This window comes from Equus caballus, chromosome 16, assembly GCF_041296265.1.
Source record: "Equus caballus isolate H_3958 breed thoroughbred chromosome 16, TB-T2T, whole genome shotgun sequence".
Lineage (NCBI taxonomy): Eukaryota > Metazoa > Chordata > Mammalia > Perissodactyla > Equidae > Equus > Equus caballus.
The window spans coordinates 42,625,561-42,653,410 of record NC_091699.1 but is presented as its reverse complement, the minus strand read 5'-3'; the positions used below and the strand labels follow the sequence as shown (position 1 = coordinate 42,653,410).

The 27,850-nt window shown below is 44.4% G+C and overlaps 1 protein-coding gene across 9 annotated transcripts in view; it reads right to left on the bottom strand.

Moving 5' to 3' along the window:
- The window catches only part of ARHGEF3 (Rho guanine nucleotide exchange factor 3), a 284,680-nt gene that overhangs the window by 182,134 nt on the left and 74,696 nt on the right, over positions 1-27,850 (bottom strand). For all 9 annotated transcript variants that reach the window (XM_070237342.1, XM_070237338.1, XM_023620236.2 and 6 more), the window contains one exon: positions 6,877-6,943. In XM_070237342.1, coding sequence (XP_070093443.1) covers positions 6,877-6,943 — 67 coding nt within the window. The remainder of the gene's footprint in view (positions 1-6,876; positions 6,944-27,850) is intronic.

Genomic DNA, 27,850 nt, shown 5'->3' with positions numbered 1-27,850 from the left:
TACCCAGTGGAGGCACCCAGTCTGGCTCCATGTGCCCTCTGCCCAACAAACAAATAAAATAGAAATTAGCTAGCTGTTCATCCAGCTAATTGGCAAACTGCAGATGTTGACAAGGTATACTTGTCCCTGAGTCTTTTTTTTTTTTTTTGAGGAAGATTAGCCCTGAGCTAACTGCTGCCAATCCTCCTCTTTTTGCTGAGGAAGACTGGCCCTGAGCTAACATCCATGCCCATCTTCCTCTACTTTATATGTGGGACGCCTACCACAGCATGGCTTGCCAAGCAGTGCCATGTGCGCACCCGGGATCTGAACGGGTGAACCCTGGGCTGCCGAGAAGCAGCACCAGGCCAGCCCCTCTGAGTCTTTCTGATAAAGCAAAAGTGTGTTATTGGCCTAGGGCACCTTCAGTCTTTGGGCCTCTTGCTTGAACTTCAACTCTGATCCTTGCAACCATATCATCAGTGGGTAAGGCCAATGCAGTAGAAAGAGAGAAAGGATATATTCGCAGTGTGAACACCAGGATTCAGGTGGGATCCTTTCGTTCCGCCTGCATCCTCTCTGTAGTGTGTTAATTTAATGCGTCTTTTCCCCATTTGCTACTTGCAGTGTGTTTCATTCAATTGGTTTAATCAACAGTGTGATTTCAGCACTTATAAAAGGGGAGGAAGGGGCTGTTTAGAGTGACAATGAGCTAAACCTATTCCAATCCATTAAATGGGCCACACTGACTGTGAAGAGGAAGAAATTGATGGGAGAGAAGAAAAGTCAGTGATAGGACCTTTACCAACCCCCATGCAAGGCGCTTCAATTCCCACTCCCAGCCTCTGACACAGGGAGAAAACTGAAGATAAAATCTAACATGGAGGAAGAAAGGAAGACTGAGGAGGAAGATCCAGCTTCAGAGAAGGAATTTTCCAAATAGGTGCATCCCCTTGGTTCTCAACATCACCATCCCCTCCCACGTCTTCAAATAGCAGCAGGGCCTTTGGGAGGTGATAAGATCCCTGCCATGATATTGTTTGTGTAATAAAGGCTAAATTTGATTAAAATGAAAAACAAAAAGTTCCCTGAAAAGTCCTAAATGTGACAAACCACAAAGCAATACTGAGACTGATATTGGGGCCACTTTCTATTTAAAACCCCTGACTAAGCACCAATACTTTGCAATATTTTAGAAATGGCCCTAAGCCATTTCAAAATGCAATTTTCCAGAATCAAGGGAAGGGGAAGACTTTCGTAAACAAGAATTGCTTGTGTCAGCCTAGTGTCTCTCCCCTTCTTCTGGAAACTGCCCCTTCTCCCCCACATGACTGTGGTTACCATAGGAGCCACCACGGTGGGACAGCAGGATACCACTCATGGTCACTGTTGATTGGTCCAGGAGTATCCACCTGACCCAAGATGGGCCAGTCAAAACCTCTCCCTAGTAATTCTGGTTCTGAGAGAGAAAGGCTGTCTCTCTGCAGATGCTGCATTTCCACAGTACTGAGAAATGGAAGAGGGCAGTCTGCAGAGAAAATGCAGCAAATAACAAAGAGGAACTGGGAAGCCTAAAGGGCTCCTGGTGCCTGGTTCCAGGGGCTTCTGAGGCCCCACTGCAATCCGTGGGATACTTCCTAGACTTCTGTAATTTAAAAAACTCTCCTTGCTTAAGCTAATTTGAGTTGATTTTCTGTCACTTGCAACTGAGATTTCTTAATGCAGAAGCCCAAGTCAAAATTATCTATTACCCTGCATAATTCTGGAACAAAAAGGGAATAACTGAACTGATAACTATAAAATAAACAAAGGCATCCATAAATTCTGCCTCAAAAGTATAGAATTTGCACTATTGGCATAGAAACCACTATATTCCCACAGACCTCCCATGTGACCAAAAAAAGAAACTGCTTTTGAATCTAAAAATGAGCTTCCATGTGCCTGGCATATTTTTGGTGTCAGCAGACCAAAGATGACATGAGCTTTTCCTCCCAGGTGTCAGCACCTACTCGCAGGCTGGCTTCTCTCCCGCCTGAAGGGAAATGAGACAAGAGGACTAAGCGGAAACCGAGGCAGTGAGTTTTTCCTTTGATGGGGCACCTCACGTGGAAAAGACGTCTATTAAACACACAAAATGTACAAACCGGGCTGTGAGAGAAGAGAAAGCCATGCCACTTTCTTTCACGGAATAGACTTGGAGAGGCCACAATAAACACTGACCTGGCCGGATGCATTTTGAGTATTAGAGACTCTGTCACTCTACTGAGTTGTGAATTTCAGAGCATTTCAGTCTGACCTTCAAGAAATATTCAGCTACACTGAGGGTTTGCCAACATCCTTCCAAACACAGGGCCTGGGAGGTGTCCGTGCGGTGTGGAGCAGGCACAGGACCTACTGTCTGCAGACAAGGCTCTAGTCCTGATTGCTCCACTCTGAGTGGCCCCAGGAGCAGTCACCATTGTTTTCTCTCTGTCTAGGCACCAGACCCCCTTTTGATAACAATACCAAACTCTTCCTTGGAGTAAATGCCCCTTCTCTACCTCCAGTGGAGCTCCCAATCACAAAACCCTGTCCACACAGCAGCCTCTGAGGGAGCACGTGACCCAGGCTTGTCCAATCCTCTTGACCACAGTGAGTGGCCAAAGTAGAGCCATGTGACCCAAGCCAGAGCAATCAGAGTCCTACGCTGGAATTTCATATGTGGACCTTGGAAGTAAAAAATTCTTTCCTTCCTCTGGAAATGTGTGGCTGTTTGCAAACATCCTCTCTCCAAAGAAGTCTACATGCAGTAGGTGAAGATAAGAGCAATTCCCCAAGAGTGACAAAGCTGAGAGAGGGAGTATCCTTGGATACCGCTGTACCTGAAGCCTACCCATCTCAGTTTCCCTCAGTCACATGGACCAATCAATTCCCTTTTCCTCTTGAGCTGGTTTTAATTAAGTTTCTATCACTTCTAACCAAGGGGCCTGACTAATACCCTAGACCTTGTTTTCCTCATCTGAAAATTAAAAGGTTGGGGCTACAATGTCCAAAGCCCCTTCCAAAGCCCCAGAGTCTAGAAATTCCTTCCAAAATGGCCTACGTGAGAGTAAAGACCAGGCACTGGAGAAAGAGACAAGACAAGCACAGCCCTGAAGTGTGGTTGACATTTAATTGAAACCTCTGTTCTGGTACCTAAACAATGCCTTGTACACGGTAGGTCTTGCTCAGTATTTCCTAGGTAACTAAGAGGTGATGGCAGGAGTTGTGCTCCTGCAATTTTCACATTTCTAGGGTGAGTTCCCTGCCTGAGTTTGTCTGTCTGTCTCTCTCTCGGCTACCTGGAGGAGCCGTAGCAAATATCTTCACAAGGAAGGGTGGAAATTCTGAACTTAGCACTTTCCCAACCAGATGGGGACCAGATGTACAGTGAGCACCTGACAGAAGAGCTGTCTTGGAGTAAGACAGCCCCAGGGTCTCTCCTCCCTCAAGGTCCCAACTTCTTATTCCCCCTATTCTGTTCTGGTTTTATTCATAATGTTCCCACCATAACTATCCCAACCAGCACCAGCCTTTTGACTTCTCTCTCCGAACGTATCTGCAGCACCCATGGGTCTGGGGAGAGATGTGCACAGTACTCTCCCTTGCCGGAGGGTGGGGAACACCCAGGGCCTCTGTCTCCTTAGACGAACATGGGAACGTGCAGTAATAACGACAACCTGTGAAAGGACTAAACTGTTCAGTAGCTGGAAAGGATGTGTCATCCAAGTGTCACCAGCCCTTCCTGAACCTCTCTCCAGCCAAAAGCTCCAGCCAAAGAGAGGGAAACCACAATGCTACTCCAAATGTTTTGAGGAGTAATGCAGATCTGCAGTGAATGTTTTCAGGGAAGATGAGGAGAGGGTTATATTACAACTCACTCACAAAAACTTTCCTTAAAATTATTTTGAAACACCTCTCTCTTTTCCCAAAATGTCTAATCCTTAAGACACCAACCACCCCCTCTCCTCCACAGTGCCCTGTCCCTGGGCTCCCCCTCCTTAGCCCTCGTCCATCTTCCTCTTCCTGTCTCATCTGGAGCAATGTGCTTCCTTCTCCTCTTGCCTTTTCCAATCTGTTTCTCACCGCCTTTTCTCTCCACCCCCTAAAAAATCCACAAATGCCCAGGACCTGGGTGAACCAACACAGGATCCTTTTCCTTTATAAGCTAAAGAGGAATGGAATTGCAAATGCTTATAACGGTTTTCTCTGACACATACATAAATATGAGAAATTTGCTAGCATGGTGATTCTAAAACCTTCCATTCTCAATAAAGAAAAAAAGCATTCACAAAAACTGTGCCCTGCCTGCAGAGGGCATGCACAGCTAACAGGCCTTGGAGTCATATTTCATTAGAGAAAATGTATCAGATAGATAATGCCTCAAACATCTTCATCCTAGCATTCTGGGTCCTTCTCATTCTTCAGTTCTAGTTACCATGATCATGGTTACTAAGTGTGTCCTGGCTGGGAGTGAGGTGTTTCCACTTGTTTGGGTTCCCTTCCACCCCTACCATGTCATGGAGGATTATGCTCTAAGGTGGAGAGAAATTAGTTTGGCCACAGAGAAATCTGGCAATTGACCAGGCCCCAAACCATCCACCCTCTGGTATATCTTTTTTGTGCGTATGTGACAAGGATTAGCCCTGAGCTAACATTTGTTACCAATCTTCCTCTTTTTGCTTGAAGAAGATTGTCACTGAGCTAACATCTGTGCCAGTCTTCCTCTACTTTGTATGCGGGATGCTGCCACAGCATGGCTTGATGAGCAGTGTGTAGGTCTGTGCCCGGGATTCAAACCCATGAACCCCAGCCGCCAAAGCAGAGCATGTGAACTTAACCACTGTACCACCAGGCTGGCCCCACCATGTGGTATATCTTGATGTCAATTTGTCTAACTTTACCAATAAGCTCCGGGGGCCAGAAGAAATCAAAGCAAGGACAAGAGACCAAGATAAACACCACAACTGGCCTAACCACCTAATAGACTCTATTCACTCCAACAATTTTAACTATTTGGGAAAATCTTAGGAGCTGGCTAAGAATTTGGGGCTGATAGGAAGTGGAAGTCAACAATGCATTAGATTCTGTCACCCACTTGGTTGCAATTAGCCAGGGATAGTTTGTTCTCCTGCAATGAATTACTCATTTTAAATGTTACCATTGCAAGGATTAGGCTAACAAGGGGTTAATTAAACCAAATGTGTGTCTAACAGGTTCCTTTTCAGCAGCCAGTTCTATAAACCAGAGTTGTGCTCAAAAATTCACAGAACATTTTTCAAGGGGGAACAGCTGAAGAGGTCTCAGAGCCATAAGCAGGGTAATCAATTGTCCCAGTTTGCTCAAGAGTGAAGAGTTTCCCAAGACATGAGACTTTCAGAGCTAAAACCAGGACAGTCCTAGGCAAACTCAGGTGATTGGTCACCCCAGATGTACCCCAACTCTTGGCTAGTGACCACTCTTGAATCAGAAGGAAGGCTAGGGTACACTGAAGGGTGGGCAGAGAGGGAGAGAAAATAAACGCCTTCAAAAAGACCAATTTGCTCACAGGAGGTCCAATTTCTCTATAGTTCAAAACTGACTATAAATGTCAACTGTTCCAAAGTGTGTACAAACTCTTTTGCTAACAAAAGGTTTATGGTCAACGACTTTGGGAAATGCTGCATACTCCACCAATTCTCCTGAATGTAGTCTCCTTGCCCATCAACACATCAAAGGCTCTGAGAGGTCCTGCTGCGGTGGACATATTTACCGTGGTGTTCTCAGTATGTCCTAAGTTTATTTGACCACATAAGCCTTTTCTCACTTAATAGTTATGATCAAGATTGTGGATTTTGTGTCATGGGTGTGAGAGATTTATTTATTCATCCATTCATTCATTGAACAAATTCATGAAGCAGGTGTGTGCCTGGCACTGTGCTCAGCCCAGGGATACAGCAGTGAACAAGAGAGAGTGACAAGGTCTCTACACACCAGATGCTTAGGGCTTCCAATCTTAAATTTCAGAAAGTGCTAACACTCTTGTCTTAACAATGAGAAGAAAGCACAGGGGTCCATAGGAGGAGCTTCTAGCTCAGACTCAGGCGGGTGGTCTCAATGGCTGCCCACAGGAGGTGGCGTCAAAGCTTAAACCCAATGACGAAGCGGGTGGGCCATGTGGAGTGGGTAGGAGCGTGGTGCTGGGCAGCGAAGGACAGTGTTCTGGGCAGAAAGAACAACACATGCAAAGGCCTGGTGATGAAACATAGCTCGAGCATTCTCTACACAAGCAAGGGTCTTGTTCCCAAGGTCAGAGCCAGAATTCATTGTAGCACGCAGCAGGTCCTCCATACACTTTGACTATGATGATGATGATGATGTTAAGGAAGAGAACTTTGCATCAAGAGGTTAGATCTGACCCTTCTACACCTCTAAGGGTCTACAGCTTTGTGACTGGGAGAATTTTATGCTTCCCTTTAAAATCTGTTTAAAGCATACGGACTTCTCCTTCTGGAAAACAGAGCTCTCCACGAAGTCATAAATCTACACATTAACAGATTGTACATTTCTGCTTTCTTTTTTCCTTCATTGTGCACTGGTTCCCAAGAAAACAGCCACAATGCCCACCTCATCATCCTTGAGACCTCTAGGCTTCTTCACAAGATGCTTCCAGTAGCCCGAGACCTACAGGGCAAGTGAACACCAGCAGGTGCTTATTGGGCCACTTACATTGTTTAATTAAACCTCAACCACTGCTGCAAATGTGACCTCCCCAAGTAGTAAAGCACAGAAGCTTTCTCAGTGGAGACTTTAACTAGTAAAGCCAACCCTGACAGCATCCTTCCTGGGGCATCCAGAAGAGGACATACGACAGCAGGCATGACCAGGGAAAACACTTACCCCTCTGAAATTCCAGGCCTTAGGAGAGGGAAACATGGGAAAGTTGTTTTGCTGCTGCCGTTTAGGCCTAGAAGAGGAGAAAAGAAAAGACAATGTGTTCGTTATTCATTGGTTAGATCTTCAGAGAAAATCACCGACTTCAGATGTAGCTTTAGCAAAAGGACATGCTTGGAGAAATGGCACAGGCAAATGAGGCAGCTGGAGTTTTCTACAGCTCTGCAATCCTTAGCGGCCAAATTCACTCCAAATTCCTTCCCAGTTCCCCAGGAGGAAAGCTCCAGAGTCCCTTAAAATAGTCAACCCCTCACCCTCAAAAAATAAAATAAAGTCTAAAATTCAACCTGGATACAATCAAAAAGCCAGACTAAACTCCCAATCTTGATCTTTACTTCTCACACATGAACAATTCCCAAATGGACACCATCAGGTGATGTTTACAGCTTCGCTGGGCCTGGAACTCTCCCTTGCCGCACACACGCTGGGGAGCCCCAGCACCTCCAAGCAGACCACACTTGAGCTCCAAACTTTGAAAGGGACGATCAACAGGACATGGTTGGCTACTGCCCAGCAAGACGGAACTGGCTTCCTCACCTATTGATCTCTCCACATGAATCAACTTCCTTACATGATGGAGGCAGCTTCGGTCAAGTCAGCACAAGAGGCAGGTAAACAGGACAGGGGAGGAAAGATGCAATAATGTGGTGGGCGGCTCCAGGCACACCAGGAGCACCCTGTTTCTGTCTGGTAAAGTGAATCCGGTTTTGTAGTTGCCAACACACCTACAAGGACACCTTTTACAATGTTTTTATGGAGTGATCAACCACTTGTCTCAAAATGTTATGCCTGTCAACATGGATATTCAAATTTCACGTTTGCTTAAGTATCACCTCATTGAAAAGCAGTCGTGGGAAAGGTTCATCTTGGACTTTCCCTGAAGTTTTAGTCACTGAGATAACAAAAGGGTGTCGTTGGTGTTTAACGTGATAGTCACACCTTTACTCGGACCTCTGTGCCATAATCAGCGGGAATGCAAGGCAGATGCTTGCAGTGACCGCTGAGCAAGATTTGCAGTATGTCAGGCCTGAGGAAAAGTCTTGACTGGTTCCACCATACAAAAGATAAACAAAGTACAAGGTAACTATTATACTAGCAACAGCTAAAGGGTATTGAGTACTTAAAACAGCATATGCTAATACTTTATATAGTTAATCTCATTGACTCTCACACTGTGAGCTACAGTTCGTTATTGTACCCATTTAATAGATAAGACAACAGAGATCTAAGGATATTAAGTGACTTGACTATCATCACACAGGTGAAATCAGGATTCTGATCTCAGTTGCCAGATCTCAAATCCCACGGTGTTTGATTAGCTGTGTGACCCTGGGCCCGAGGCTTAATCTCTTGAGCTTTCATATTCCTATTTGTAAAACAGGAGAAATAACACCCAGTACATAGAGTCAAGACGAGAGGAGAACTCTAACTCAGCTCTGACACGCTAAGTACTCAACAAATATCAGCATGGCACCCCCCCACCTGCTGGCCAAGTCCTGGCTCCAAGAACAGCCTTCCACCAGGGACACAGGCCTGACACAGAAGAGCCAGGACAACTCACCAAGCAGATGGGAACTCCCACCCAATATCTTTATATCCTGCCCCATCCTTCTGCCTTGCCATCCTCCTCACCCACACGTACAACAATAAAGACCCAGGCTAGTCACATCTCAAGACAAACAGAGAACATGTGGGAGGTTATTTAGATTTAATACTCTTCTATTAAGTAACATGTTGGTCTAAGCTCTTCTGAAAAGGCATTTCTCCCATTAAAAAAAAAAACTTAGAATTCAGCAATACTTCTCCCTAGATACCGCTCCCTCCCCTCCGGGGTTATAATTGGGCTTTGCTTTCCTAATAATTTGATGAGCTTCACTGCTTCCAAAGCAACAACATACAACAGAACATTCTAAGTAAATGTGCCCCTGTTTTATATGTTGCAGTCCACAGAAAATGATAGTCCCAGTAATTAACTGTGATTAAGTTACACGACATGCCAGGGATGTGCTAAGTGCCTTGCCTACAAAATCTAAGTCTCACAATAACATAGGTTATTATGTTATACCATAACGTTAATACATGATATACAGATAGTATTATAGTGGTGTTATATATTATATTTTATACATAACACATTATAATGGCATTACATAGTTTTAATTAAATAATACAGTAATATATTATAATTTGTATCAATATATTTTCATATAATAGTATGGTATAATGAGCATATGATCATTACCCCATTTTACAGATGAAATAAACTGAGGCTCACAGAGGTTAAACCACATGCCAGAAGTCACACAGCTGGTAGGTGGCCAAGTTGGGATTCGTACCAAGGTGTGTCTGACTCCAGCTTTACAGATGTAGCCCCTCCCAAACAGAGAGAAGCCCCACCAAACGGGGCAGAGGATGCTTTTGGAAGAATCCAGCCTGGAGGCTCCTTGTGGGAGGGCACCAGTCTAGAAGGGCCTTCCACTATGAGGCCTCATAGGCAAAGAAAAGGCATCAGAGCAAGTCTGTCAATCCAGGGCACTCTTAGGCTACTCGGAGGCACCCCTGTTGGCTGGGGAACTGCCAGGAAACCTCCCAGGAGATGGGCTGCCCCTAATGGTTAATTCCCCCCACGCTTGCATTCCTCCACTAGCCAGGCTTCCAGATCATTCACATTAGCTGGAGTCCCTTTTAACGATCTAATCTGGCATCGTAAGAATCTCCTGATAGTTTCCTCCTCCTCCTCAGCCAAACACTACTGCCCAGGTGGCGGGAAAGGACAGCTTCAGGGAACAAAATCCCCGCTCCTGAGAAGGCTCCTGTGTGAAGGCCATGGGGGACGCCGGCAGCATAAAGAACACCACTGCGGAAGCCTGTCAAGGCCAGGTCCTCACCACGGGAGGGCCAGTCGGTCCTGGGCATATTTCTTCTGTTTTAGAAGCAACTTCTTTGCACTGCCAGCAAAAGTCCAAGCCGGAAAATGGCACTTGGTGCTATGGGTTGCTCAGACACAAAGTTAAAGCAGTTGCCTCCCTTAACAGAGCAGGGAAGAGTTATCTGTAGTTTGTCCAGTCCTCAGGACCCTAACGTGAGCCAGGTGCTCGCACAGTGTGTGCACCCGTGTTTAGGAAGCACAGCCCATCCCACAGATGTCAGGAGGACAAAGCTGACGGGAATCATCCACCTTTGGCGGGGGCTGATGGGAAGTCAGAGAGAAACTGCTGAGACAGGAGGAAGAGCTTCTCGCCTGGAAGGAGGTTACAACCCTACAAAAGGTTGGAAAGAAAAGTGATAAACTCTCCACTCTTGGGAAATTTTATAGTAGAAATGGAGAAACGCCCACAGTGGAAGTGAAAAGTCACTTAGGGAAGGATCTCAAATTCACGTGTGTGTCACTGGAACCAAACAGAATGAGCTCAATAGCAATAGGTCTTAGGGTTAGCAACGAATGTTTATACTAGCAGCAGCTAGTATTTTCCACCACATGAAAACAAATGTGAGTCTTTCCCAACACCTTGAGAAGAAGATTAGCGATCATTTCCAGAACAGCTCCAAAGAGTGTGGGTTTCAGAAGCAAACACTGAGACTGCTTCTGCTGCCCATGCACCGTGTGGGGCTAAGAGCCTGGTCTTCAAGGTAGAACAGACTTGGGGCTCCAAGAGTGGCTCCCTCTCTTTGTTGCTGGGGAAATTCAACCAGGCTACCTACTCCCTGCTCCCTCTGAGCCTCCATTTTCTCATCTGTAAAGTGCGGATAATAACCTCTTTTCACAAAATTGAAGCATGAAATTAATGTACTATATAATATGTTTAGCAGAGAGTCTGGCACCTAGTAGGTGCTCAAATTAGCTATTATTGTTACTGAGAAAACTCCTTTTTTAACCCGGTATGGGGGAATGTTACTTATCATTATCATTCATAAAGGCTCATGTTGGAGAGCCAATGAAATTTACATTAATTCTTACAGATTGGAAAAGATGTAAGTAAAATAAAACAAGGGCTTCAATGTGCCATGAATATTTGTGTTAGGTGACAATAACATGGCCACAAATATGAACACAATGTAACCATGAAAAGAGAACCCCCCCTCGCCCAATATAATTTCCTGCCCCCACCTTTTTTCTTTTCCCAAAGACTATCACCTTTGCCAGTATGTTGTATATGTTTTAAATATTTTAATATCTTAATTCTCAAGCTAGAGCATCTCGCTAATAAAACTCTCCTTTTGTTTCTTTTGTTTTACCTCTCTATCCATGAAGACAATTCTAGCATTACTAGGAAAACCAAACAGCTACACTTTATAAGAGAAATTGGTGCTGGATGTGGTACCACCTGTGCCAGGTATTTTTATTCTGGTGGTGGTTTCTGTCACCTAAACGTCTTCTTGGTTCTGTTTTTGGGACATAATCGAGGATAGACTGACAGGTGTTTAGCCAAGTGAAGACCCAATTCTTTGCAGAGAAGCTCACTGTGAGAGGTAGTTTGCAGAATGGAAAGCTCATCACTTTGGCTTGTCTCTTAAACAAAAGCACAAAGAAACCACCCAGGAAGATGCTTCTGTAACTCATCAAGCTGCACTCAGCTTCGTCCTACTCATGCCATGGCTGCCACGCCAACTCTTTATTTCCTGATAAATTATGGGAAAAAAGAATCACAGACCCTCAGAAATGGTCAACCTCAGGAATGAATCTTCTTTGCAACAGTCCTGTTGAGAATGCAACCTGAAAGAGAGCACTCATCCCTTAGAGAACGGGTCTGTACTCTGTTCATGGGGGCTCACTTATTAATTTACTCACCAATACTTATGGAGCACCCACTATAGACCAGGCCCAGTGCCAGGCAGTAGAGATACAAATACAAGTGAACAAACAGATCCAGTTCCTGCTTTCATGAAGCTTACAGAAGGACAACAAGATGAAAAAAAGAAAGCTTACAACGTGACAAATAGTATAAAAAAAAAAAGCAGTGGTAGTGGGGAGTGCCAAAGGGGCCCAATCAAGGTTGAGGAGCCAGAAAGGCCTCCCAGAGGACATGAGGCCTCCCTGTGACGTGCCAGAGATGAAGGACTCAACCAGGTGATGAGAGAAACGAACTGTAGGCCAGGCCACAGGAACAGCATGCTAAAAGTGCAGAGGGTAAAAAGCTGATCTTTGAAAAGATTAACAAAATAGACACAACTGAACAAGTTAAAAAAAGGGTGAGGAGAATACTAGTAAGTACTGTTATGGAGAAGGCACATAGCTAGATACAACATCAGTTCAAATGACAAAAGAACGCTAACAACAACTTTATGCCATTAAATTAGAAAACTTAAACAAAGTGCTGAAATTCTTTTAATATAACTTATCAAAACTGTCTCAAGGAGAAAGAGAAAGCCTGGAACGCTCTATGACTAATAAAGAAATGAAAGAAAGTGCCAGGCCCAGACAGTTTTACTGATGAATTCTACAAACTTCCCAAAAACAGGTCATTCCAATAGTATACAAACTGTTCCACAGAAGATAAAACGAGTCCAGAGTGAAGGAGTAAAGGAGAGCTGACACATTTGAAAAGCTGGAAGTAAAGTATGACAACTGTCAATAAGGAAACGGACCAAATGAAGTTATATTCATTCTTAACAATGGAAGACTATATAGGACTATATATTAATGAAAAATCTCAAAACAGAAAAAATGAAAATCCAAGCTGTAGGACATATGCATGATATGATGTGATATACTACTATTTAGGAACACACAAAATACAGCATGCGTCATTTAATGATGGCGATATATTCTGAGATATGTGTAGTTAGGTGATTTCATCATTGTGTGACCATGATAGAGTGTACTTACACAGACTTAGATGGTAGAGCCTACTACACACCTAGGCTCTATGGTACCAACCTTATGGGACCACCGTCAAATATGCAGTCCATTGTTGACCGAAACGTCATGATGCAGTGCGTGACTGTCACACTCTATTGTTTATAGCCACATATATATGTAGTGAAAATGTAAGACTACAGATGAAAAGGCTGTATCAACTGCAGAAGAGTGGTTCCCTCTGGGGATTGAGAGGGGAAAAGGAGTGGGCTGGGGCAGACACAAGGCTTCATCTCCGCCAGTAATGTTTCGTTTATTCACTTATAAAGTCTGAAGCCAATAGGGCAAAATATTGCTGTTTAGTAAATCTATATAGTGGGTACAGAGATGAATATTATAATAGTCTCTATTTTGCTATATGGGTGAAATATTTTACAATTTAAAACAGTAACAAACAAACGAATAAACTATGGCACAGTCATACAATAAAATACTAAGGCATCCTTTAAAAACAATGAGATATACTTAAGTCTTTACCAGCAAAGGCCTTAAAATACAGTATGTGAAAGAAGAGGCAGGAGAACATGTGCAGCCGCTTAGGTTTATACACACATACACAAACACACACACACATACAGAATCAGCTACGAGTGTGCAGAGTGAGGGCCCTGGAAGAGCACAGCCCCAACTGTGGACAGTGATTGATTACGCAGCTGAGGTGGGGGATGGGCAGCATAAATGTGGACATTATCTTTTACATTATGTATTTTTAAATCTTTACTATGAAAACATATTGTGCATGTAATGGAAATTATAATCATGTTTATAAAAAGGCCTTGACAGGTGGGGAAGGAGCTAGAGGGGCATGAGATGAGGTTGAACAGGTGGACAGGGTTGAGCCTTAAAGGCCCGGGGTGGGGGTTTGGTCATGGGCGACGGAGCTGCACTGAAGAGTCTCAAGCAGGGAGTAAGATGACAAGATTTGCCTTTACAGAGACCCCTCTGGCTAGAGAAAGGAGAAGCGAGCGGTCCTGAGTGAAGGCAGAGACCAGCTGGGAGACGACTGCAGGTGTCCAGGCACCCTGCAGCCTTTCTCACGGGGCACTTTCAAGATTCTGAAGGCACAGAAGTCATGTCAGTTCAGACTTCTCTCTCCCATCCTCCACCCCTCTGGCAGCTCTTTTTTTAGAATAGCACTGTCCAATAGAAATATCTTGTGAGCCACGCATATAATTTTAAATTTTCTATTAGTCACATTAAAAAAGTAAAAAGAAACAGGTAAGTTTAATTTTAATAATATAGTTTACTTAACCCAATATATCCAGACATTATTATCAGTTCAATGTGTAATCAATAGAAAAAAATATTAGAGATATTTTACATTTTTTCATACTACATTTTCCAAATCCAATGAGCATTTACCCTTGCAGCACATCTACAACACTAGCCATGTTTCAAGTGCTCAACAGCCACACGTGGCATGTGGCTACCATATTGAACAGCACAGATATAGAAAAATAATGCACGCAGTTTCAAAGAGCCTCAGAGTTTGAAAACCCACTGCTCAACAATTAGTGATCAACCAAAATGTATTAACTGAGACCTATATGAAGTGTTAGACATTCTCCAAAATGATTTTAGTATCCATCTGAATTCAGAAACATTCAAAAGAGCAAAATACTTCACAAAGGCTTTAGAGAGGTAGTCTCTGGAAAAAATGACAGAAATTATTTTTGGGTCACAAACATAAAAACAATCTACTTGAATGAAGCAACCAATAAAATTCTTACCCAAATGCAGAATATCCCAAACAAATGCCTACAATCTGTTCCTTAGTAATAAAGAACTACTGTATTCAAACTAATTCCAAAATTAACATAAAAGAAGAAATTGAAGTGATTTTTTAAGCTCACGATTATATTTGTAATCCCCCTTTTGTGAAATGCTTGTTCAGGTTATTTACTCATTTATATAAAGGGGTGTTCTTCTTTTTCTTATTGATTTATAAGAACTCTTTATCTATTCAGGATACAGCACATATCAAAGTGTCTAGCACATAGCTGGCACTCTAGTAACCATATTAAAAAAGTATATATTATAACCCATCAACCGATGAATGGATAAACAAAATGTGGTATATGCATACAATGGAATACTACTCAACCATAAAAAAGAATGAGTACTGATACATGCTACAATATGGAACAATCTTGAAAACATTATGCAAAGTGAAAGAAACCAGACACAAAAGGGCACATATTGTATGATTCCATTTATAGGAAATACCCAGAATAGGCAAATCCACAGAGACAGAAAGCAGACTAGTGATGATCAGGGGTTGGGAGAAGCGAGGGAATAGGGAGTGACTGCTTAATGGGTACAGTTTCCATTTGGGGTGATGAAAAAGTTCTGGAATTTGACAGTGGTGATGAATGCATAATATTGTACATGCACCTAATATCACTGAATTATCATATACTCTAAAATGGTAAATATTATGTTTTATCACAATTTTTTTTTAAAAAAGTGAGGGTAAAACAAAGATATTTTCAGGCAAATAAAAGATATATATTTAATGGGAAAAAATCCTCATGAAATAATAATGCAAAATAAAATGCTATTAACTACTCCAGACGAGGGAATTGTGTCAATAAAAGCCAGGAGAGAAGCATTCTGTGCAGCCTGGGAACTGATGAAAATGGCTTAGACGTGAATTTTTATCAGCACTTCTGAGAAATCGCCCTCCAAGTCCCTGTTTCTGAGACACATGTTTATGTGAATCATTCAACAATGACAAAATTCCCATACTCTGGCTTTCTCCGCTCCCTCTGACTGTCCACCCCCAGCCCCAGGTTCTGTGCTCAGAGATTCTGCAGCAATGCCCTTTCCCTCTTCTGCTCCCATCTTATACCCATTCTGCTGCATTTCCCTTTTGCACTTGAGCTTCCTGCAAAGCTTTTATCTTTAGAACAACTTTTCATGGGTGCAGTCTTCCAGAAGAACTGTCAATGGTAAGTTTCTACGATTCTTGAGTGGTGCCATAAAGGGGCAGTTTGGCATAGTGGTTAAGAGCACAGAGGCTGAAGCCAGCTCTGCCATTCCCAGGCTGTGTGACACTGGACAAGTGACTTAACCTCTCTGTTCCCTAGTTCCCCATCTGTAAAATGGAGGTAATAACAGCACTCCCTCATGGGGCTGTTGTGAAGATTAAATGAGTTAACATACGTACTGCTCTTAGCACCTGACACACAGAACGTGTGCTTTCAGAGTTAGCACCCTTCCAGCTGGAGGATAAGCTCTGGAAGGCCAGAGACTATGTGATTCGGATTCACTGCTGTCTCTGCACCCTCTGCACTTAGTAGGAGCTTACTAAATAGCCGGAGAATGAACGCACAGTACTTGCCTTCAGTAAGTGTGTGGTCAGTGGTATCACAGAATAGCCTTATATCTACTCTGACAGAATATGAATATAACCACATGCAGTTGAGAGAGAGAGAAGACAATCTCCATTGTGGAGGCCACCTCACGGGCCTTCTGAGCCCTAGGCATGGAGCCCAAGGCAAGCCTGACATGGGCTGTGGATCTGCACCCATCTTAGCCTTCTCCCTTCCCCCAGGCCTCTCTCAGGCTGAGCTGGATCCTAGATAGGCACTTTCTGAACAAAAGGTCCTCAAACTCAAGCCAGCTCCTTGGTCCAAAACTGCCCAAATGAACAGCGCTGGAGGGAACGCTGGTCACGAGCGCAGGTCAGGCTCCAACACGGCACCATCCCAAGGCTTTGAAGCGTGCTTTGGACTATATGTGATTTTCACCTTATAATCCCACTGTGGTTCCCTTGCTGTCTCTTCACCCAGGAGAAAGTACCTGCAAAAATGCCCTAACTGCCCCCAGCAAATTAAAACCCCAAACGCTCTCAGAGACATCATCCTATGACAAACGCACCAAGGCTCCTGTCCATTTCCATATTTCAAGTCCACGGATGGGCCACAGGTGGCTCACTGACATTTCCATGTATTGGGCAGCTACCATAAATCTTTCTGGAACTAAGTATGGCCACCAAAGAGAGACAGCAGCAACACAGGGTGGTCAGAGCATGGGCTCTGCAGGCTCCAAGACCTGGGTTCACACCCAAGTCCATCAAGGGACTTTGGACAACTTATGGAACTTCCCCAGGCCTCAGTTTCCAACTTGAAAATGGATGTGATGAGACTTAGACTTCTAAGGTTGCTATGAGGAGTAAATAAATAATTTCTGTAGAGTGCTTTGCATACTACCTGGCTCACACCGAGTGCTTAATAAATGTTAGCTCTAAATGTTTGCTGAGTGTCTACCATGTGACAGGCATTGTTGTGGGCACAAGGGATAGTGCAGAGAGCAAAACATAGTCCTTGTTCTCTTGGAGCTTCCAGTAGGAGGTGATAAATTCTATGGAGAAAAACAAAGCAGACTAGGGGAGTAGGGGGTAGTGGGCGTAGCCGCCATTTCATATGGAGTGCCCAGGACAAGATTTTCCGGGAAAGTAATGTTTGAACAGAGATCCAAAAGATGGAGGAGAATGTCTTAGGCAGAAGAGACGGAATATGCAAAGTTCCTGAGGCACAGCTGAGGAGCAGCAAGGCCAGTACAGCTCGAGTAGGGTGAGCGAGTGAGCAAAGAGCAGAGAAAGTCACAGAGGGAGCAGGAACCAGATGGTAAGGGTCTTACAGACTACTACAGGGTCTTTGGATTTTAGCCTGAGTGAGAAGGAAAGCTATGGGAAGATTCTGAGCAGAGGAGAGAAATGATCGAAGCTTTAAACAGTCGGTTATCAATGCCATGTGGAAAGATCAGCTGTAGGGGCAAGACAAGGACCAGGCAGGAGATGACGAAGTTCCTCCAGTGGCCCAGGTGAGGGACAGCAGAGACTTGGACCAAGATGGTGGTGGTGAAGGTGGTGAGCAGCAGTGGAATTATGCATATGCTTGAAGCTGGGTAACAGGATTTGCTGGTGGATTGGATGAGGAGGGTGAAATAAAAGAGAAGTAAAGGATGCTCTAAGAATTCCAGCCTGAGCAATTGGGAAGATGGAGAAAACCTATGGGAGGAGCAGATTTGGGGACAAAAATCAAGAGCAGACACAGCACGTTTGAAATGACACATTTGAATTGGTAGGGACCTCCAATGGAGATGTGGAATTGGTAGTCAGATATAAGCAACTGGAGATTGTATTCAAGAGTCATGGCCTTTAGATAGAGCAGGAGCCCCACCGAGGTGTGAGGAGGACTAAGAGAGAGGAGGTCAGCCCCAGAGGCCAATGGAGAGAGTGTTTCAAGGCGTGCTCAACTATTTCACTAAGCAGGGGATGGAGAAAGGTCCACTGAATTTGGCACAGCAGAGGTCCCTGGTGACTTGACAAGAGGAATGGAGTGGAGTTGGGGGACAAGAGCAGAGAGGCACTTGTTCAAAGATTACCTAGAAGCACGTTTGTAGAAAATACAAGTTGACAGGGATCATTAGGCATTGGCCAGTCCACTGAAGTCATGAAAATGCGAGCTCCTGAGGGCAGGCACTTTACCTGTCTTTTTAATGCTTTATCCCCACTCTCCGGAGACCTGGCACACGGTAGGTGCTGAATAAATATCTGTAAGACTTTTCTGAGTTCTCTTCACATCTCCAGCCAAACAATACAGGTCAAGGGGGACTTGCCATCCCTAACAGCATGGTATGGAAGACAGTGAGAAAACTCATAGGCAAATTATCCCAGGAAGGATTGTTTCACTTCCCTCCCTCAAGAAATGAGAATTAACACTACCTGGCATGTATTCAGCACAAAAATAACGTGTTGCCCAGTTACTCCTCACTGGCATTCTGATCGGCGTCATCACTCATTGGCAGCCCCGAACTTCAAATATTCAAGATTACTGTAAGCTAGTCTAGTTAGCAGAAATTACAGAATATTTTTGAAGGGATGTTTTGTAACAGAGGTCTTTTAATCCAAGTTAAGAAAATTATTTTTTCCTATTCTCAAAGTGCTGACCTGTAAATGATGTTCCTAAGGTTTTAGTGTTTGCTTTTAAAAGCAAAGGGATCATTCTCCCTCTCCCCGCCCGCATCCCTCTGAAGTACGGTACACTTTCAATGGGAAAGGCTTCATTACATCCTAAGGAAATCCACATCCTGCACCTCCAGGTCACAGCCTGGCAGAGAGTGGCCTCGTCCCTCCGGAAAGGATAATTAGTTTTCTACCCTTTAATCAAGGAGCAGTAGATTGTTGTTTTTCTAAAGTTTTGCCTGGGGAGAGTCTGTTCTGTCCCGATCATGTGTTTTTCTAACAGGACTCCCTGTATGTACCCTACCTTCCCGTGAGCCAACGCTGAGAGGCCTCCCTTGTCTGCAATGAGAAACTGAAGCTCTCCACTGATGAGAGACCCTCAACTCCACAGATGTGGGACCAGGTCAAGGTCTTCCTAATTCATCAGCACCACTGACCTTTGACTTATGGACCAGGAGAATCCTTGATCTCTCTGTCTTGGAGACTAAGTATTTACGGGTTTACTTTAAAAAAAAAAAAATGCTTGCTATGTACCAGACACTGTTCTAAGTGCTTAACGAACATTAACTTATTTAATCCTCAAAACAATTTTGTGAGTAGGTACTTTTATTATTGCTACTTTACAGATAAGGAAACTGAAGCTCAGAGAGGTTAAGTGACTTGTCCAAAATCACACAGCTAGTAGGTGGCAACCCGGGCAGTCTTGCTCCAGAGAACACAAACAGAGAAACAGATGTTCAAACCATTGCAGAACCAGTGACAACAGAGGAAAGGGGAAGGAAACAAAAATGCTTCCTAGGTATCAGGCCCAAAGCCAGTGTTACTGGGTTGACTGCTCTTTACATGAAGTGCAACTGGACTTGAAAAATAATAACAATAATAAAGATCAGAGATTAGTCTTATTTATTCGTTTCTCCACATTTGCAAATAAAAATCCATGCAGATTAATCAGTACACTTTACTGTGTGCACGTTATACTTTGATAACAGTATAATTATAGTTTAAAAATTTTAATGGCTGAGTTTTCTTAATGTTTTAAAGGGATTTGGATCAAATAAACGACACTTGGAAGGCATTTCAAAAAACTCACCCTGAACTCTCTTTCCAATTTTTGTCTTAAAAATAAAATTAAGAAAAGTCTTTGGAATTGTCCTACAAAACTACATATAAATCAGAAACAAAAAGGAAGGAGATAAATCCACATTTTTCAAATCCTGGAAAGTTCTAACTCACAAATTATATTTACAGACGCCATACTTTCCTCGTTCCTATCTAACAGGGGATCCGTGAGGCCTTTCTGCCCAGGGAGGAGCAGAAAAAATTCTTCAGACTTTATTCAATACTGTATTGATCAGAGCTAATAAATCAGTTATGTGGGTGGTCCAACACCTCCAAAATAAAAATCACAACATAAAAATGAGTCCTCAGAAACGGGCACCTCCAACAAACGTTCTTTGATTCTAACTCCGTTAAAAACACCAAAATTCTTAAATTGGCCAGCATCTCTTAAAGCAGTTTATTGACTCTCTGATACAGGACCTACCACAGTCTCCAAGGTAATTAGAAGCTCCATAAATGCTGTTTTTGGCAGTGACCGGGGCCACACATAAAAACATGTTTATTCCCAAACTGTCAGTGAAATCTGGAGGTGGGGGTGGGACCACGTCAGACTTGTTACAGCATACGTGGGGAAAAAGGAAAGGCGATGCCAAGGGCTCCGCTCAAACTGAGATTATTTCATCACTATGACAAGCAGCAAGCCAGCCCCAAAATCCTGGTAAGAGAGGGTAATTCTGAGTAAGAGAATTACTCAGAGTAAGAGAGTGAAATATTACTATTTTAAGAATAATAATACTATTAGTGCTTTTTATGCGGATTAATTAATTTAATTTTCATGGGGACCCTGAGAAATAAGGGCCATAACAGAGAAGGCTGAGGCACTGAAATGGCAGACTTGGAACTGCCTTAATGGCTACTAAAGGTTAGGGCCAGATAGCCTGATGCCAGGATGCCTGCTCTTAGCCCCTGAGTCTCAGCGTTGATCAGTTATGTGCTACTTACCAAATATTTCTATCAAATATGGTTTGTCTGGAGGGTAGGGCAGAGCAAGCCCCCAGCCCATTCTCTTGGGTACTTTGTCTTCCAGCTCACCAGCTGGGCTCCAGTGAGAACAGAGCTGGCACTTGCATCAGCCGTTGCCATAGCTGCTACCATGGCAACCACCCCTTGTCGCCCAGGCAAAGATGCTCTCTCCTCTTGGGAGCCCTGATTCAGGGATGCAACCCCCGCAGAAACACATCTTTTTACCTGTTCCCAACTTGCTCAAGTCTTTCCAAGATTTGGAACCTGTTGGGGGTTCCCTAGGTCCCTGTATGCATTTGGACTAAACTGACACATATGAAGACTGTTGGGGAGATGGGGCTCATAGAGAGGCCATGCAGAACTGCAGAGTGGGTGGTTAACCTCTTGAGGGACCTCGGCACCTGGCAGGGCTGAGTTTGAGTCCTGGCTCTGGCACTTGCTAGCTGGGGACGCTAAGCAAATGATTTGACCTCTAGTAACCCATGTCTTAGAATATGAAAAACCTGGATGCCATTAGATTTTATACTTTATAGAGTTGTTGTGAGGTTTAAGTAGACCCAAGCATGTAAAGGACACACAGAGTAAATGCAGGTTATTATTAATGGCTACTATTAACTGTCCTCACCAATGCAGTGGTGCTGGTGCTGGCAGCAGAGCAGGAGCCTCACGCTCTCCTGCTGCCTTTACAGCTCAGCAGCCTGAGATTCAAAGCAGAAAGCATCCTGTCGATAGTGCAGAGCCATTAATTCGAGGGCTGGACAAGGCCAATAGAGCACACGGTCCTCACACACCCATCTGAGCACAGGGAGACACGATAGTGGTCAGCAGGGACCCCAAATTTACTCCTCTTCCCTCTAGGCCACATGGTTCTCTGAAAAGATCAATTTATCAAAATAAACATCACCGATATTCAACAAAAACGCCACTGAGCAAAACACCTTTTAAGATACTAAAGTCATGGATGAACCTTCAGAAATCTTTAGGCCAAATGATGGCATTCAAAACTGTCTAGAAAATTCAGAAAAAAATAATATCCACACTGTCAGCAGTGGTGATTTCTCAGGGTTAGAATTGATCCAGGGAACCCACACTTGCCATGTTACACATTTCTACACTGTCTGAACTTTTACAATATACACATATTAATTTTGTTATCAGAAAAGAATAGCTTTTTTAAAAATAGAAAGCTGAAATGTTTTGCCATAACATAGACCATTCACAAAAGAAGGAACCCAAACAGCCAATAAACAAACGAAAAATGTTCACCCTCCTTAGTAACTGGCAAAATGGAAATTTAAATAAGATGGCATGTTTGCCTTTCGAATTGGCAATTTTCACATGATAATATCCAGTGTGGGCAAGAATGCAGAGAAACAGACATTTTGCTTCACAACTGTGAATGTATAAATTGGCATAACGTTTCTACAGTGTAATTTAGCAGAATGTTCCAAGAAAATTAAAATGACCCAAAACTTCACCCTTACAATAATTAATTTGACAAAATACGCACAAACATGGGCTCAGCAACAAGGATACGGCTCCCAGTGGTACTTCAGAGGGAGAAAATAGACACAGCTCAAACAGCCAACAGTAGGGACTGGCTCCTGAGAGCACACTTTGCAAAGGTCTACATTCAGTATGTAAAACAGTGGCAAGAAGACTTGCTTATTCCACATTGTGGAAATACAGAATTTTCTGGATTTGTTGCTTTCCTCCCCAACTCCCTCTGTTTTGCAGCTGAGCAAACCAAGACCCAGACCTATTAGACACATGCCTCCAAGTGGCTGGGACAGGTTCACAGTATACTTGCCTTCCCAAGTGACAGAACGGTCGCCTCCAAGGCCAGACACAGGACCTGTGGTGGGGCCACAGAAGGCCCCGCCTGGGGGGTGCAGACATCCTTCCCGCAGGAACCACACGTTCCCAAGCGCTCTGGGCCCTGTCCCAGCTTCCAGGAGCAGCTCCAGACAAAGAATAAGGCTGGGGTCCACGCACAAAGCCCTCTCACTAACAATGAAGCAGCCATCCTCCAGAGAGCGTCTGCCCTGTGCCAGGTCTGCACACGGTGCTTGTCATCAGCCACCTGTTACCCCACAGCAACGCTGAGGCTCAGGGAGGTCAGCTTCCCTGTCTTAAGTCACCCAGCTAATGGGTCTGTGAACTCTGCTCAGGTTCTTTCCCTTTTCTAGGTGCCTCAGTTTGCTCATCTCTAAAATGGGGAGAGTAATAGCAACCACTTCAGAGGGTTTGTTGTGAGGGTTCAATGCGTCAATCTATAGAAAGTGCTTGGAACATTTCCTGACCTATAGGAAGCTCTCTGGGTAGCTCTCGTTATTTTAGTGAGACTACATAGAGTAGTGGTTAAGAAGGACTCTAGAGCCAGCTGCTCTGGGTTCAAATCCCATACCCTCCACTCACTAACTGTGACTTTGTGCAAGTTACTTAACTCTTTGTGCCTCAGTTTCCTCATCAGTAAAAGGAAAATGATAATGATAGTACCCACCTGTGTTAACGTGAATGATCACATTATTTAGCTGAGTTAACATACTTAGAAGAGCTAAGAACAGTATCTGCCACATAGTGGGCCTCTCACATAATAAGCCCAACACATGTGTTAGCTGTTTCAATATGATACCACTCTGCCTCCCATTAGCCCACAGCTGCACTGGAACAACACCACCAATAGTAGCCATTATTCTGGTTGAGAAGAACCTGACACATTTCTCCTGTTTAACCCTGACAGAACTCTATGAATGGGTGCTATCATTATTCAGATTTACAGGCAGGGAAACTGAGGTACAGAGAGCTCAAGTAACCTGCCCCTCAGGTAACCTGAGCTCACACAGCAGGAAGCAGCAATGCCACCAGGCTTCAAACCGAATCACCAAGGCCCCAGGGTTCTCGCCCCCTGCACTCCATTGCTAGCCCAACACTCACGCCGCCCGTGGCTGTCCACTGTGAAACTGCATGCCTGTCAGTGTCTCCTATGGAGGGGGTGACGCACGGCTTTCTAGCTTTGAGATGACTCAGTGCCAAGCACCCACGATGCGGCACGAACACCAGCCCCACAGGCGTCTGACGAACAGATAGGGTAAGTCACACCAGCACAGTCACCAAGGAGCAATCCCTGTCGTTCCTCCCTGTCTTCCTGGGAAAATACACTGGTGTGTGTCTAATTGTGGAGACGACACATAACCATTAAAACAAAATTCTGGACTGAGATATCTAATCGGTGTCTTGGAAACGCATGCTGACATCCACACAGCTGGTTTCCCCACAGCTGTTGATAGTCATGTGTTGTTTAAACGACGGCCTGCTCACAAGTTCACGCTGGGAGGTGAAGCCAGGGTAAATCTTCTTAATGTGCCATCCCAGCCTTTGGAGCATGAAAGTCGTGGCAGTGAGTTCACTTTCCAACACCAGACTAAAAGGTTTATAGAGCTTCCTTGCACACCATCTGGCCAAGAAACAGCAGAGCTCAACCAGAGGCGAGTCATACGTCCCTCACAACTTCCTAAGCAATTCACCAACAGAGCTAATTGTTGGGAAAAAAAACCCACGACCCATGTGTTTCACCAGGATCCACAACCCTGTATTGTTTCAAACCCGAGAATTTAATTAAATAGTGTCTGTTTTCAGATAATGTGCCTAAAACTCGAACAGATCAAAAGCTGGAAGGATCCTCAGAGAACCAGCTAGTCTACCACTCTGGTTCAGAGGGTGCAAAACCAAGAGCTGGCCCAAGGTCACGTGGTCTGTTGGTGACAGATTGGGACCTCTGAAGGTCTCCCCGTTTGCAGGTTCTTTTGCACCCATCTCGCTCTCTGGATGCAAGTGTTCCCAGGGGGAACGTCTGCTCTTTCTCACTGCTCAGCGTTTACTCCCCCTTCTGTCAAGAGCATCCTGATCTCCTGTGGGCGATACTCCCTCCCCAACTTTCAGACTTTATGATTCAGGAAAGGCCAACCCTGGGCTCCAGAGATGGGCATGTGACCTGGAATAATGAAAGCGAGACCCACGACTTTTGCTGGAGTAAAAGAAACGAGATGCAGTTCTCTAGTGCATAGCTAGCTGAGCTGATGGGGTGCAAACCTGGAACTGTGCAGGTCATTTGTAGAGAAAGCCTACCTGAGAAGGAAGCTAATCTGGGGAAAGAAGAGCAAGAGACCGAAAGAGATAGATTACTGGTGACATGGATTAGACATCTGGATCCAGCCATGCCTGAAGCTAGCAGAACTATCACTGGATTTGCCAGTTAAGTAAGTCCTTTTTTTAAATTTAAGCAAATATGCATTATATGTGTCATATGCAACAACAACAACAAAACCTAAGTTTTGTTTCTTTGTGAAAGTTTGTAAAAGGAAGTAAATGACAAAATGGGAATGTTCCCACGAGACCCTCCACAGTGCCCAGCACAGTGCCTGATACACAGCAAGTGCTCAAAACAAGTGTAATGAAGTGAAAGCTCTCCTTCAGGTCTCTTCTCAGCAAGACTCTCCCAGACCACCCTGTGGGAAACTGCAGCCCTCCCCACTCGCTATCCCCCACCCCTGCCTGTTTCCTATGGGGTTTATCACCATCAGACTTATCCTCCGACTGACTTACTGTTTCTTGTTGGTTTCCCCCACTCGAATCTCACAATGGTGGGGATTTTTGTCTACTTTGCTGACTGCTGTGTCCTTGGGGCTAGATCAGTGCTCAACACCCACCGGTGCTCAGTATTCAGCTAGTGAATGAACAAATGAGGGGACAGATGATGGAATGAGTGAGTGCACAGAATGCACGGAGGAGAGTGCCCAGCTCATAACAGGCACCCAGGTCCCCACCTGCTGCCACTGCCTGGGACCTCTTGAATCTGGGTCCTCTCCCTTCTGCCCTGAGCCGACGCTCCAACAGCCATCCCACAATCCAGGCAACTTGATCATCCCCCACCTGTCCAGGTAGCATCAACAAGAATTAAAAGGCAGGGCCGGTCTGGTGGCGTATTGGTTAAGTTCCCATGTTCTGCTTCTCGGTGGCTTGAGGTTCGCCTGTTCGGATCACAGGTGCAGACATGGCACCACTTGGCAAGCCATGCTGTGGTAGGCATCCCACATATAAAGTAGAGGAAGATGGGCATGGATGTTAGCTCAGGGCCAGTCTTCCTCAGCAAAAAGAAGATTGGCAGCAGTTAGCTCAGGGCTAATCTTCCTCAAAAAAAAAAAAAAATTAAAAGGCAAGTAGTCCTTTGGGTTATAAAGATGTTTTCCTTCTTTTTTTCCAGCTTATAGAAATATTGTATGCTGAGTACAAAAGCACACAAAACAAAACCATAAAGTAGGGGCCGGCCTGGTGCCGTAGTGGTTAACTTCACGCAGTCCACATCAGCGGCCAAGGGTTCACAAGTTCAGATCCCGGGTGCAGACCTAGCATGGCTTGTCAAGCCATGCTGTGGCAGAATCCCACATAAAATAGAAGAAGATTGGCATGGATGTTAGCTCAGCAACAATCTACCTCAAGCAAAAAGAGGAAGATTGGCAACAGACGTTAGCTCAGAGCCGATCTCCCTCACATAAACACACACAAGTAATAAGTAAACAATGAAAAATCATAATTATTTAACCTTTCAATTATAAGGCATAAATAGGCAGACTGCTGATATATTTTATATGACCCACAAGGTGACTTTTTTTGAGGTAGCTTCAAACATTTAAAAAGCTAGAAGATTTCCTTTAGAAATCAGGTACCTAGCTTCAGTTAATGTCACAGAGGGTCCACATTCCTGCATATGACAATGACCAGCTGGAGTTGAGTGGCAGCTGCCCTTTCAGGTGGGGTGGGGTCTCATGGGGTCTCTACTTCTCCCTATTATGGCTCTTGCACTGCCCTGGCCACTGGTTTGAGGTGCCTGTCTGGTACCTGTCACACACAGAGTTGGCCACCTCTGGTCTAATATATATCGTTTCAGACTCTGCTGTGGTCATAAAGCTTTCTAGGAAACCCCTCTGAAAATTTCCCTCTACCTCCAACAGTGGTCAGGGAAGCCACACATAACCACCTAATTTTCAGCATGAAGAATGCTGCATTTGCAGCACAGCCCCTTCTGCAGCCTCAGCAAGCTGGGTCAGGTTCAATGTCTCTTTCTCATTCTGACTATCCGAGTTCAACAACTGGCCTGTACACACTTTAACACACAGCCCTTCAGTTAACCCCACGGGGGAGGGTCCCACAGTCCTGAGCACCCACTGAGGTGCCTTTTCCACGAGACACTCCAAACCTAGTGTTTATTTAAATCCAGCCCCTCAGTGTGGACAGACTTCACTGATGCCGGAGAGCCACAAGAGACCAGACCACCGCTGCACCAGAGGCCTGCGGCCCCATGTGTATTGCCAGCCCATGATCTGCCATCTTCCTCTGTGTTGTTTACACTCCAGTTCCACCATACAACAACTCTCAGGGCAGGGACTCTGTCTGCCTCACTGATTATTGTTTTCCTAGAACCTAACCCTATTCCTCACAGAGGGGGCCTTCAATCCATGATGGACGGATGGTCAGTGAGTGGACGGACACACGATGGTGGGTGGGTGTGCATGTTACAGGGTGAGAAGGGAGGGGATAAGCCACTTAAACTGTGGTTTCTAATTTGCCAATGTCATGAGGAAATTATATTTAAAATGTTAAATTTAAAAGTATGGTATAAAATTGGAATAAACTCACATGCTAAGGAAAAGACTATAAAACTGATAGTAGTAGAATGTTTTTATCCCTTTGTGCATCTCCCGTTTTATGAAGTTCATTTATAACTGCCTATATTGAACTATAACCAAGTGAATATTCTCCCCCTAGACTTATAGATTTTGAAACACCAAGGGCCTGTGGAGGAAAAGATAATATTTTGGATTAGTTTGGCTGTGAGAGTGGAATTGAGGGGAGGAGGAGGAAAAGAAAACACGGGAGGCGAGCCTGGCCATCTGCAGTGGAAAGCAATCTTTCAAGACTCGTCAGTGGCCCCAGAATAACCGACTGCAGCC